This window comes from Chrysemys picta, chromosome 9 (genome assembly GCF_011386835.1).
Source record: "Chrysemys picta bellii isolate R12L10 chromosome 9, ASM1138683v2, whole genome shotgun sequence".
NCBI classification, from domain to species: Eukaryota; Metazoa; Chordata; order Testudines; family Emydidae; genus Chrysemys; species Chrysemys picta.
In genome coordinates, this window is record NC_088799.1 from 61,275,907 (window position 1) to 61,289,787 (window position 13,881).

The 13,881-nt window shown below is 46.0% G+C and overlaps 1 protein-coding gene across 1 annotated transcript; it reads right to left on the reverse strand.

Annotated features, from left to right (window-relative positions):
• Window positions 1-1,318: 1,318 nt before the first annotated feature.
• ERCC6L (ERCC excision repair 6 like, spindle assembly checkpoint helicase) lies at window positions 1,319-7,924 on the reverse strand. Its single transcript, XM_024111683.3, has 2 exons — window positions 7,769-7,924; window positions 1,319-5,525 (listed from the first exon to the last, which is right to left on the reverse strand). Exons 1-2 carry the CDS (start codon window positions 7,801-7,803, stop codon window positions 1,730-1,732), a joined length of 3,831 nt encoding a protein of 1,276 aa, XP_023967451.1. The 5' UTR covers window positions 7,804-7,924; the 3' UTR covers window positions 1,319-1,729.
• Between the last annotated feature and the right edge of the window lie 5,957 nt (window positions 7,925-13,881).

The window sequence follows — 13,881 nt, forward strand, 5'->3', positions numbered from 1 at the left end:
AGAACCACTGCTGTACAGCACTTCTGTTAGGAAACCAAGACATCCAGAACCCAGCTAAATTTCCTTGTCAAGTCAGAAACTTGTTGAGACTGGAAATAAGGTGTAATTTTTAGCCATTGGAACAATTTACCAAGGAACATGGATTCTCCATCACTGACAATATTTAAATCAACATTGGATGTTTTTCCTAGATCTGCTCTAGGAATTATTTTGGGGAAGGTCTGTGGCCTGTGTTACACAGGAGATCAGAGCAGATCATCATAATGGTCCCTGCTGGCCTTGGAATCTATGAAACTGGCAACCAAGTTTAGGACATCCTTGTGCCTAATTTTCAGAGACTCTGATCATCAAGATGCATGGCTGCTCACTACCTCTGGCAAAAGTCACACACCTATTGTCTCACAGCACAAGACAACTACAAATGCAGTCCACACAAGTGAAATTTAAGTTAATTCCTGCTTGGATGTTGCACTGGTCTGTCTAAGCAAAGACTGAAAACTGGGCTATGGCCCATGCCCAAATAAATGTGTTAGTCTCTAAGGTGCCACAAGGACTCCTCGTTGTTTTTATTCAGTAAACATATGAATTACTTCAGTAACTATGCTCAGGCAGATGCCCCCCTTAATGTGGTATGGGGAGAAGGCACATCTGCTCTTCCAAACAGACCGCAAGGGGGCACAGCAGCCAGAAGGCTTGTTCTCATTTGAGCCTCTTATGGGAGGGGACATGCTGATTGTTGCCTAGTCCCACATTTGAATTCATGTCAGAGCATGAGCCTAACCCTGGAAAGAGATGTAGCTTAGTTACAACAAACATTGTGTATTTTGGTTACAAGGATTTAGGAAAAGAACCCTTGTCCCACATCGCCCTTCCCCAATAGCTAGAGAGGTAGCCATAGGACAAGGCAGCATCTACCAAGACAGTGTACCAGCCTGCTCCCACCACCAGATACTCCCAACTTGGCAGTGCTTTGCTCTCTCCCATCTTCCCAGGGAAGGCAAGTTAAATCCACAGCATAGCTAGATGGGTTGAAGCTACTCTTGACTGTTCTGAAGAGGTCTGTGCCAAGATGAAAAGTTCAGTAATCCCCCCATAGGAAGTTTGGGGCAGATACACAGCACTCCTAGCATAGTTAATGAGACATAACATCAAGGACACAAGTGAGTAGCAATGGGTACCATAGAACCCTTGTCCTAGTCTAGTTCAGGGGCCCAGCTGAAACAGTTTCCCAGCATTAAATCAGATGACCACATGCTTCAATGACCGACATAGGCTGTAACTGTGAAGTTAGTATATTGCAAATAAAACAGACATGGAGTATAGAAAGTAGTAGGTGTTTTTTTTTTAAACATTTTTCTAAACATACAATTAGTGTGACTTTTTGCCTTTGTGAACTGCATGCAAAATGAAGACCCTTCTCTCCAGCACCCAAGTGCTAGTTACAAATTGCTCTTGAAACAATACCTTGCTCACAGAGATGCAATTGTAAAATTTGCTCTATCCTCTTAAAAAAAAATTGAGTATGGTTACCTCCCAAGTCTCTCTTGTAGTTTTAGTCTCACCTCACTGTAGCTTCTGTCAGTGCCAGCCTTTTAAAAAGTCAAATCTTGTCCATTATCCAAGTAAATTCTGTAGCTTAGATCAAAGTTTTGTTTTGGTCCTTCCCCTCAGAAAAAGTGAGATTGGGTTTGTGATTGTTCTTTTGGGAATTGACTTGTAACCAAAATCCTCAACTCTGTGATAGTTGTTTATACAAATTTAAGGTTATAAGCATAACTTCAGGATCTCCATTTTTTATGTCAAGAGCTTGCAGGAAACAGTTCAATGCATCTTGTAGTTTTCCATTGTCTTTCAGTTTCTTCCCACATTCTATCAGGGCATCATAATTATCTGGTGCATGAAGAGAATCCACAGTAGTCTGATTAGCTTTCTGGCCTGCACTCTCCTTTGAAAAGCAGTCCATTTGCTCACCAGATAGCAGCTCAGGATCACCAGTAGATTCCTCTTGAGGCTCTTCCTCAATTTCATCTGCCTCAGATATGACAGACTCTGTATCGTCTAAATAACTGGTTGTATTTTCTGTATCAAGTGTTTCTCCAATAGGTTCTTCCTCAGGCTCCACAGACTCCACACTATGCTCTTCAGCTTCTTCTACCACAAGTTCTTCTTGCACCTCATCACTATCCTCTCTTTGGCTGAGAACTCCTATGGTTTCTTCAATATCCTCAACCTGGTCCAACACTACATTAATAAGAGATCTTCTAGAAGCTGTAGACCTGTTTCCTCTTGGGGAAAAAATGGGGTCTACTATAGATGTATCACATTTGGGAGTAGATGAAGTAATCCCTATCAGAGATGGGCATAGAGGGCTGTTTAAGGGTGAGAACATTTTTTCAAGCAGATTTTCATCCAAAATCATGACTGAATTATCTTCATCTTCACTATCAGAAATAATTCTTTGAACCCGCTTCTTTTTGCCAATAGGCATGTCATCACCACTTTCACTCACGGGTAGAGAGTCATTTAGCTTATCCATGGCTACGTTACAGGAATTCTCAAAATCATCATGTTCTCTTACCCAAGAATTCATTGCAGAACTGCCATGGTTTCCTACTTGGAGATGAAAGCTTGTGTTTTCTGTGCACTCCAGTAATTTTTCCCTTTTTGAGACGTCTTGCTGTCCATCTTCAGAGTCTTCCAAAACAAGATTGAAGTCAGCCTGATACTGAGAAGATGCGACAGATGTAGCCTCCAAGCTGGCTTCACTCACATGAGACTTCTGGAGTCCACTAGGGAATTTTGATATGACGTTCAATAGACTTTTGGATGCTACTGGAGAAGCTATCTCAGGATTTTCATTCCCATCATCTTTTGGGTTAGTAAGAGGATCATGAGTTTGAAGTGACATTTCTGCTTTTTTGTATCTTTTAGGATCGGCAATGACAGATCCATTAAACGAAGGTTGTGAAAACAGTGAAGAGGTAATTTGGACATCGTTTATGCTATGTGAGCAATTAGAGTGTCTTCTTGATTCAGGACTAGGACTCCCTTTGTTAGCAAATGAGTGAACTCCAAGGGAAGATGGTATAAAATTTGGATCAAGTTTTTGTTCAGGTTCATGTATATTGGATTGTTTCAATACCTTACTGCTAGTAAGTAATTCATTAACATCCATATTAGACACATCCTGAGCCGGCTTCGCTTCCCCTGAATCTACAATAACCAAACTTGTCATTCTAGCACTGACATTAGCAACATCTTCATCCTCTGTAAGATCAACAGCTTCATCATTTGCAGGTTCAACTAATACAGGTGGTGAAATAAAGTGATTTGTGTTAAACTCTGGTGATTTCTTTTTTGGTTGGGAAGACGATACTGGTTGTCTCAGCCACGCTCCCTCAGTATCACTTTTGATTCTCCCCATCAATTGGTCTTTGAGCTGAGATTCTAACTGGACCAGTTCTTGGGCCTTCTGTACCCTTTGTTTAATATACTGATGAGCTTCTTCATTCTCAGCCTGTTCTTCTTGAGCTATTTCTCGTGTATACATTAAGTCATGATCTGAAATGCCAAACATTTCCAGTGAGTGCAGATAAGCAATATGTTCATCCAGCTCTAAGTCAGTCTTTCTTTGGGTGGCATGCAAGGACTGCAGCTGAATCTGCGTTGCAGAGGTTCGAGTATCTCCTAATGTAAAGAGCTCCCTTAATTCCTGTTTAGTGAAATACCTAAATGGGTTCTTTTTGTCACCAGTAGTTTGTCTTATTAATGAATCCTTAAAGACTTGTCGCCTATATATTTTTTCTTCCACTGTACCACAGGTAACCAACCTATAAATCACTACATTTTCTTTTTGTCCAATCCTATAAGCTCTGTCCACAGCTTGGGCATCAGTAGCTGGATTCCAACTGGGATCAAAGATCACCACTCTGCTAGCTGCCGTTAAGGTTATGCCAACACCACCTACTTGTGTAGTAAGCAAAAAGACAGAGTAATCCTTATTACTCTGAAACACACCAATCCTCCTCTCTCGTTCCACTAAGTGTGTCACTGTTCCATCAATACGCATGGTCCTAAAATTTCTGTGAGTTAAAATGCGCTCTAAGATATCCAGCATTTTTCTTGATTGAGAAAATACCAAAGTTCTATGCCCCTCCTCTTGCAGCCTTTCTAGAAGTCCCATGAGGAACAGCAATTTCCCAGACTCCTGAATCAGAATCTCATCAGAGAGATGATCAATTTTGTTAGCTCCTGAAAATGCATCCCCTTCATTCTCATCATCCTGCTCAGAGTAACCACCTCCTTCCAAGCCAAGTTGGCTACATGCTCGTGCTGACAATAACCTGGGGTGATCACATAGTTTCTTTAAGACATTCAGCTCAGCCAAAGGTGACCGCGTTGTCATTAACACCTCCTTCACATGATCCAAAGAGAGAAAGTTCCTGTATATTTCTTCTTGAACTGGTGCTAAATACACCCACACAATGAAGTCATTTTTCCTGGTAAGAGAAGGCATTACAGGAGCAATGTTCTTACTCTGAACTTCAGGAAGATGGGTTTTCACTTCATCAGACTTGTACTTCTTTTGTATGTCTTCTTTAGTTCTTCGGAGAAAGTATGGTTTTATAATGGTCATTAGATTTTCAGAGATCTTAAGTCCAAGTGCTTTCTCTCCTGGAGTCGCATCTTTCTCCCTTGCCCTTGTAATAGGATTCTCATATTCCATTTTAAAGGTCTTCGCTGTTCCTAGGAGGGACCCCTGACATGCAAAGTCAAACAAGGACCACATCTCACGCAGATTATTTTGGACTGGTGTCCCTGTGAGGAGGATGCGATTTTTTGCAGGAATAGCATATACAGATTTAGTGGTTTTAGCAGATGGGGACTTAATTTTATGGGCTTCATCAAGAATAATATAGTCCCAGACAAACTCTCGTCCACTAAAGCTAGAAAGCTGCTGCCAGTTATTGATCAGCATTTGATATGTTGTGATCACTATGCCATTCTTTCTTTGGATTCTCTCTAGTTTTCTGTTACGCTCAGTCTTGCTGGTGCCATGAAAGTCTTTCACCCTCAGTCCTGGAGTCCACTTGGCAAACTCTCTTATCCAGTTACTAACAAGGGTGGTTGGCATGACTAGCAATACAAACTCTATGAGTTCAGCATCAAACATCCCAGAAAGGAATGCAATGATCTGGATAGTCTTTCCCAAACCCATGTCATCTGCCAATATACCTCCTTGCCTTCCATCACGGTAGAGGCTGTATAGGAAGGCCACACCTTCTCTCTGATACTCAAAGAGTTTGTTGTGCATCTCTCCATAGATCATTAGACCACTGTTACATACATCCACAAATCCCTGCTCTTCCTCTGTGGCAAGTGCCAGCTCTGCAAGTGTTTCCTCAAGCCTTTTGATTCTGCTCCTCAGCTTTTCACTGGGATGAATTTCATTTGCAAGATTGAAGAGTTTAAGAGACTCTTCCAGATTTCCATTCCTGGCCTCTTCTTTTGCCTGAGTCACATACCTGTAGAACACAAAACAAAGGAGCAATATTTGCAGGAGTCAAACAATTAACACAAACATGCACAAGTCCATTTGTTTTAACATTATTAAGTCTGTTGTTTGTACAGCACTTTGAATATATTAACTATCCAAGAACTTCATTATAGCAGAACAGCTGCTTTGCCATAGTTAAGGTGAAGACCGGCTTTCTGTTTAAAAGATTGACTGTTCTAAGTGCTCTAAACGCTATACAGTTAATCAGATTGCCTTGAAATTTAGTTTTCCTCATGGGGGGCACAGGATACAGTCAGTGATCCAAATTTGAGGGCATTTGACCCAGAGGTTGCTAAGGGAAAATAAAAACAAAACCGATTTTTTTAAAGTTGACATGATCTGGCAACTTTTTTTGCCCATAGCTAGAGATCAAACCAGGGCTCAGATTATCACACCAGGGTTAAAAACATTTGAGAGTATCCCAACAGAGCACATGGCACCCAACAGCACTTTGAGGGGGAAGTCAAACTAAAATATTATTTGAAAAAGAGTTTGTCTCTCCACTCTTGCACACTACAGCTCACATGCCCATTTACACACCTACAGAATTACAGTGAATATGTGCAGAGAGGGTCTAACCATCTGGAAAACCACTTCCATATCACAGGACCTGGGTGTCTGTGAGGATATGTTATAGTAATCAAATCTGTGCACCAACCCATGCACTGTTCTTCAAATCCAACCCAGAGTAATATCTGAAGTAAAAAAGCAGGCATGCTGCTCCAGTTTGCCTCCATCAAAGGGGGATTTCTATTTTTGGGAAATGTAATCTAAGTACAGCAGAATACTCAGCAGATGCTGAAATTGTTTTTGAAAGAAAATAAATTACACATGCAAATGGTCACTGGGAGGGGAAGGTGATTAGGGATGCAAGAGTATGTGGGAAGAGAGGTTTGGGTCTCCAGTGAGCAATGGGAGTATTATGGCAGGTAGATAAATGAGAATGGGTGGGAGAGGAGGGAAGGAGTTGGGGGACTCAGGTGAAGGATTGGGGAAGTAGGAGGGGAGAAGACAGGAGAGGTTGGGGAATATGAGGTGTAGCAGAGGAAGTTGGGGGTTTAGGGGTGGGGCTGTCAGTCTTGAATTCTCCCCTTCCTTGTATGTGCTGGGATTGGGGGAGCCCTACCCCTCTGCAGGGGGACTGAGCCCCCTACCTGTTATATGTTCTAAAGTCTGGGGGACCCTGCTCCCCCTGGGATGTCTGAGTCCCTCTCCCTGCCCCTCCATGTGAGCTGGGATCTGGGGCACAGGGAATGAAGGTAACAAATTTAAACATCTGAAATCCAGAAAATAAATAGTTAAGATACATATTCCCCCTGTGTGGGGTGGAGGGATGCAGGTGGAGAGCTAGGGAAGCCTGGCTGAAGCAGGGGAAGGAGTCCCAGCTGGGGGTGAGGAGAGGGAGTGAGGGGCCCAGCGGAGTGCTCAGCTTGTGCTACATAACCAGGTAGCGCGAGGCCCTCCAGTAATAGTCTGTGACAGATGTGTGTGCAGCAGCGCTGGGCAGGAGACAACAAGGAGCAACTTCAGACATGTCCCTGGTTTCTGCAGGGCCAGCTCATGGCTTAGTGCAGTGGTTCTCCAACTTTTGTACTAGCGACCCCTTTCACACAGCAAGCTTGAGTATGACCCCTCCCCTTATAAATTAAAAAAACATTTTTATATATTTAACACCATTATAAATGCTGGATGCAAAGCAGGGTTTGGGGTGGAGGCTGACAACTCACGACCCCCCATGTAATAACCTCATGACCCCCTGAGGGGTCCCGACCCCCTGGCTTAGTGGGACGGGGAGGGGCGGGCAGGGAGTGGAGGAGATAGCAGGTGAAAGCAGGCTGGTGTGACAGTTACTGTAACAAGCCTGCCATAAATCTGTCAGGATTTGGGACATAGAGCACGGATGAGATTTCTGTGAGCAATCACAGACCAGCCCCACCTCCCAGCGGAAGGAGCACTGAGCTAGGACCATGCCAGGTTCTACGGCTGGGTGGCCTCGGGCAAGTAGCCTCTCCGTGCCTCAGTTTCCTCTCTGTACAACGGGAGAAGGCAGTAGAGCTCCGTGAGCCCCACTGCGGACCCAGGGGGACCCCAGCCCTGCCCCTGCTCACACGCGAGGGAGCGAAGGCACGCGCCAGGCTGAGGCAGAGCGATGGAAACGGGTAGCCCGCGGCGCTGACGCCAGAGCCCCGCCTGCCGGCGCCCCGGCCTCACCTCTCGTAAAGCCCCGCCGGGCCGGGCCCCGCCATAGCGCGCTGCTCAGGGAAGACAGCAGCCCGCCAGTCGCCGCACGATCTTTCAAAATGCCCGCCGCCTTCCCGACCTGCCCTGCGTGCGGCCGCCCCGTCAGCCTATCATCCGCGGCATGCAAATGAAAGCCGGTAACATCAGCCAATCGGCGCTTCCCGGCCGCCGCAAGGGGAAGAGCCACGATGAGTCCTGGCAAGGGAGTGGAGGAAGACCGCGGGGGCAGAGGACGCGGGAAGAAGGAGAAGGGGTCAGAGGGGGCTGTGTGGACTGCGATTGATATTTTCTGTGGGTCAATGGAGCGTGATAGAAAAAAGGTTCCCCACCCATGTCCTTAGGTTTTCAGTCAGAAACCAGTGGGTGTTAGGAGCCTACGTACCTTTGAGTATCTGGACCAGATTGTTCCTTTCGGTGTGTTCTCTAATGTCACTCAGACTAGCTCTCAAGGTCTCCCAGCACACACCTGGATCTGACGAGAGTGATCCCAAAAGAGGGAAATGGTGTCGGTCAGTGGTTTTCAAACTGTGGATCGCAACTAGGTTATGGAATGTAAGGCAGCGGGTCGTGGCAGCTTTGGTTAGCACTGCTGACTGGGCAGTTGAAAGTCCCGTTGGAGGTGCTGCCCGGTTAAGGCAGGCTAGTTTCTACCTGTTCTGACACTGCGCTGCCCCCAGAAGTAGCCAGCAACAAGTCCAGCTCCTAGGCAAGGGAGCCGCAGGACTCCATGTGCTGCCCCGAGCACTGGCTCTGCACTCCCATTGGCCAGGAACCCGCCAATGGGAGGTGGGGGGTCCCTGCAGGTGAAAGCCACTTGCGCACCTCTGCCTAGAAGCTAGACCTGCTGCTGGCCACTTCCAGGGTGCAGCGTGGTCCGTGGTGCCAAGACAGGCAGGAAACCTGCCTTAGCACCCGCTCTGTGCCACTGACCGGGAGCCGCCTGAGGTAAGTCTATGCCTCAATACCCTGCCCCAGCCCTGAGGCCCCTCCCCAAACCTGGAGCCCTTTCCTGCATCCCAAATCCTGGCCCCAGCCCAGAGCCTGCACCCCCAGCCCAGAGCCCCCTCCCACATCCTGAGCCCTCATTCCTGGCCCCACCCTGCAGCCCTCACCCCTGCACCCCAACCCTCTACCCTAGCCCTGAATCCCTCCCAAACCCCTCATCCCCAGCTCCATTGGGTCATGGGCATCAATAATTTTCTTCAACTGGGTCGCCACAAAAAAAGTTTGAAAACCACTGGTGTAGGTGATCTGGATAGGAGGGCAGGGTTAAAAGGAGAAAGCTACAGTGTTGCCATGTTTCAGAGTAGCAGCCCTGTTAGTCTGTATCTGCAAAAAGAACAGGAGTACTTGTGGCACCTTAGAGACTAACAAATTTATTTGAGCATAAGCTCTAGTGTTGCCATGGTCATTTTTGGAAAAGTCCCAGGTTGGCCATGGTACAAAAGGCAATAGTAACTGAAATAGAGGATTTTTTGGCCCTAGGAACCAGAATGCTAGAAAGTTGTGAATATAATCATTAGTCCTTCGAGTGATTACATATATCCATTCTACTTCAGGTACGTGCACACCCAGTGCACCAGAGTCGGAGATTTTTCCCTTAGCGATACCCGTTGGGGTGGTGCATTTGGTCTCTGCATCCTTGTGCTGCTGCACAATCAAGAAAAGGACCGAGCCATCCCCGACCCCCCATCAATTCCTTCTTACTGCTCGAGACTGGTAGTCAGGGCTGTGACGTTGCACTCCATATGTTTTATGAAAATACACTTATGAATGTCACTATGATGTAACTGGAATATGCTTTATGCAAAAAGTCTCTTGTAAGGTATCATTACAAAGTTTATCTATGAGTGTGTTCATCCTATTTGTTTGCATGTATTATTTCTATGTCTGGAGTTAGGAGAATAAGATATAAACTTGTATTACTGATGTAAACATATTAAGTGGAAGCCATTAAGGGTGCTTCAGAATCAATGAACTGTAAATGGCTCTGCTTACTTGCAAACTTTCCTGTGTACATGTAGGCCAGCCCAGGAAGAATGGAAGCTGGGATCTCACTGTGACATGTGACTGTGTCACATGATGCTGGAATCCATCTTAATCCTTGTGCTTTTCCATTGATGAGGTGGGGATGGGGACAAGCACAGACAAAAGATTCCCACCTTGTGCCAAAGCTATAAAAGGGGGTGGAGCAGGACAAAGGGGGCTGCCAGTCATGAGAAAACCCCTGCTTACCACCTGAGATGTCTGCTGGAACTAACAAGGACTGTAACGGGGGAAAAGATTGGGCCCAGACTAGGAAGGAGTCTAGCCTGTGAAAGAAGCTTATTGGAACATCTCTGAGGGTGAGATATTACCTGTAATCAGTTTCTTAATGTGTTAGGCTTAGACTTGCATGTTTTTGCTTTATTTTGCTTGGTGACTTACTTTGTTCCATCTGTTATTACTTGAAACCACTTAAATCCTACTTTTTATACTTAATATCACTTTTGTTTATTAATAAACCTAGAGTGATTAATACCTGGGGGAGCAAACAGCTGTGCATATCTCCCTATCAGTGTTACAGAGGGCAGACAATTTATGAATTTACCCCGTATAAGCTTTATACAGAGTAAAACAGATTTATTTGGAGTTCAGGCTCCCAGAAAGGCTGAACACTGGGAAAGTCCCTGTTAACTGAAAAGCCCCTGGGCTGAGTGAATCTCAGCTTCAGTGAACTGCAGAGAGGCGTGGCCCAACCTCTGGGTCTGTGCTGGAGCTGACTGGAGTGTCTAACTCAGCAAGACAGGAGTGGAGGGGCACCTGTTCTGGCAGGAGGGTTGTTCTCCGTGGTATCCCAGCTCATCGAGTGACAGTCTTGAGGGGAGTCTCTGTGACCGAACCCGTCACAAGGGCATGTCAGCTTGCTACTGTGAATTTTCTCCTTCCAGAGGGCTTATCTCCTGTCTGTAAATAGTTAGTAGTACTCAGTGCAGGTTTTCTTTATTTTTTCTTTATCAGTTTTGGACATCGGATCCCTACTATACAAGGAGTACCGTTGACCAGTACTGGGGTATGTCTCAATCTCTGCACTTTAAGCTTGTGCTGGCTGTAAAAAATTTATGCCGATGAGTTACCCTCATTCCAGGTACTTAAAGTGCCTTGATGAGGGTCACAGCTGAGACCATTGCCTGATATGCAGGGACTTCCAACCCCTGATGAAGCAAGATAGGGGGTGTGACTGTGTCACCTTCTTATGGAGGCTGTCCTGCATCCACCTTCTGTCACGCTGTCTGGAATGGCTCACAACTGTGAATGCCGACCTCAGGGCATACTGTCAGAAAACAGGGCAGATACCTCCAGCTGGTGGTATATTCTATAATTAGATTTCACCAAGCCAGTAACAGATATAATCTCCTGGAAATTTATACCAGTCTTACCATGGAGTCACAGACAGTCCCCTGAGACTCTCAGTGGTTTTCAACCTATTTACCATTGTGGGTCCCATATGCTGTCCACAATGTGTTATGTAGTCCACATCTAATACTACCTGTATGACCCTGAGGATGTCACATGGGCCGCAGCTGTGTGCTGATTGGGCTTCAAGCAGGCCACAGGTTGAGAACTGATAAAAGGTCACTTAAACCAAAAATCACACCACATAAGGTTGTTCCCAGTCCCAGGAGACCAGTGATTTACTCCAGATCAATTGGTACTCTAGATCTTACGCTAGAAACAATGCTGATAGCCAGTTCTATAGTAAACTAACTAAAGGTTAATTAGCTAAGAAAAGGAAATGAGTGAGAGGTTAAAGCAGGTAAAATATATGTATAGGTAAGTCACTGTAATTCCAAATGGTGGCAGTGATGTAATAAACTGTGAGTTTCCAAAAAGTCCTTTTAGGGTTCCCAGATTGTCTCTGGGGATATCAGTTTTGCATTTGGTACACTTCTCTGTAAAAGTCCAAACAGTCCAGAGATGAAGAGTCTTTCCCTGAATTCATACTTCGAGCTTCTTCTCACAGAAAACAAGCTGACAGGCTCATTACCCACATGGGCTTTTCCTTTGATGACAGAGAGCGAGGAACACATTTTGAGTCTTTAACCTCCAGTCATCACACACAATGATCACTTGCTTTGAAATTAGCTCTTTTCTGTTCTTCATTTGCATTCCACAAGGCACAGGTGCCCACTTCCCCTCTGCCCTGTGGGTGCTCCACCCCCGCCCCATAGTCCCATCCCTGTCCACCCTCGCGCTGCCCCAATTCTACTCATTTCCCCCAAGTCCCCGTCCTTGCTACGCCTCCTCCACAGAGCGCGCCGCTTCCCCCCTCCCTCCTGGAAAGTCCTAAGCACTGCCAAACAGCTGTTAGGCAGTGGGTGGGAAGTGCTGGGAGGGAGGGGGGGAGGAGCGGGGATGCGGTGAGCTCTGGGGAGAAGGAGGAAGGGATGGGGGTGGGGGGAGCTTGGCTGCCGATGGGTGCAGAGTACCCGCTAATTTTTCCCCATGGGTCCTGCACCCCCGCAGCACCCACGGAGTCGGCACCTATGCCACAAGGCCTCTTCCTGTTTCATGGGTTGTTTAGTTACAGTGGTATACACAACGAAAATGTTTGCTACTACATTATAACAGGATACAGATAAGTAAAAACAATGCAAGTAACATCCCGTTTGTTTTCATGAAGTTTAAACACCAACTACACTCTTATACATTTAACAATTACTTTGACCTATATTAATACACAAGTGAGTTGGCTTGGGGCTTTGGCCTGAGCTGGCACCTGGTCTGCCAGCGTCACACCTTCCTGCTTGGGGAAGGTACTGAGTACTTCTAGCTCAGTTAGGAGTGCCCCTCCAGACATTGCAGAGAGTCAGCACTGAGCCCCTTGTCCAGTGCAGAGAAAGAAACACAGACCACATTCCTCAAAGGAGCCAAGCCACTCTAGGAGGTCAAGGTCCCTTGTACTGTCCATCAGGAAACAAGCAGGAACACAAGGCAAAGCATCCCCTGTGAAGAGACTCTGCCCAGAACCCTAGTCAAGGGTTATCGACCTGGTACTGGTGCCTGGGCCATTAAGGCTGACCCCTGCTGTGGTACCGATCCCTTCAATGATACAACAGCAGCAGCAGGGAAATCTCTCAGTACCAGGCAGTGGCATTGGAACAATTTTTATAGTGGGGGTGCTGAAAGCTATTAAACAAACCTGTAAACCCAGGATATCAGAAAAACCATTTCAAGCCAGGGGTGCTGCTGCACCCCTAGTTCCAAGAAACGTCCGAGGCCTATGTAGCAGCATGGCATCTGCTCTGTCTCTTGATGCTGGATTCTCCAGTAGTGCAGGAGACAAACTGGCTGGAATTGCTTGATCCTCGGGCTTCTGTGATCCCAGGAACCCCTAAATGCCAACTAGCAGAGGGTTCCCCATACCGTAACTCACCTCAAATCTGATACATTCATTGCCTCAACACACTCTTATCATAAATATATCACAAAGGTGTCATGTAAGGTATGAGATGTAAACAGGTGACACACTGATCCCAAAATCATTGCATGATGTACATATGGGTTGTGCATGAGTTATAGATGTGTGCTGGAAATATGTTCTTAATAAAACTAACCTACCCTAGATAAATGAATGTGTATTTACCTGTCTGACAGGCTTGGTTACAGGCAAAGAACAATTAAAATGTGATTATGTATAAGGTAAACAAAGCCACCAAACTAAACAAGTGGGGGAGAAAACTATTCAACAGAATTTGCACCCCAGGAAGACTTCCTGGCTCTTCAGGCAGAGACCATGGACTTTGAGTAATATAAGAGACGCAAAAAAGACTCAGTGGCAGGGAGAGCACAGCAGGCTGGGAGTCAGAGGCACTGGGAGACATTTGTGAGGCCCCATGAAAGGAGCTGTAAGTCAGGATTGAGGTACGTTAGCAAAGGTTTGTGGGGACCTGGCCTAAATCAAAGGTGCTGTTGGATTTTGAGGGCCTGACGCAGTTGCTTCTGGGGTAAGACCAGGGAGCTGATCTGCTCATCCACCACCCAGTGACCCAGCCTCTCCCTTAAGAAGTAGGCAAGCCTTCTTATCTTGCCTAATGGGTCCT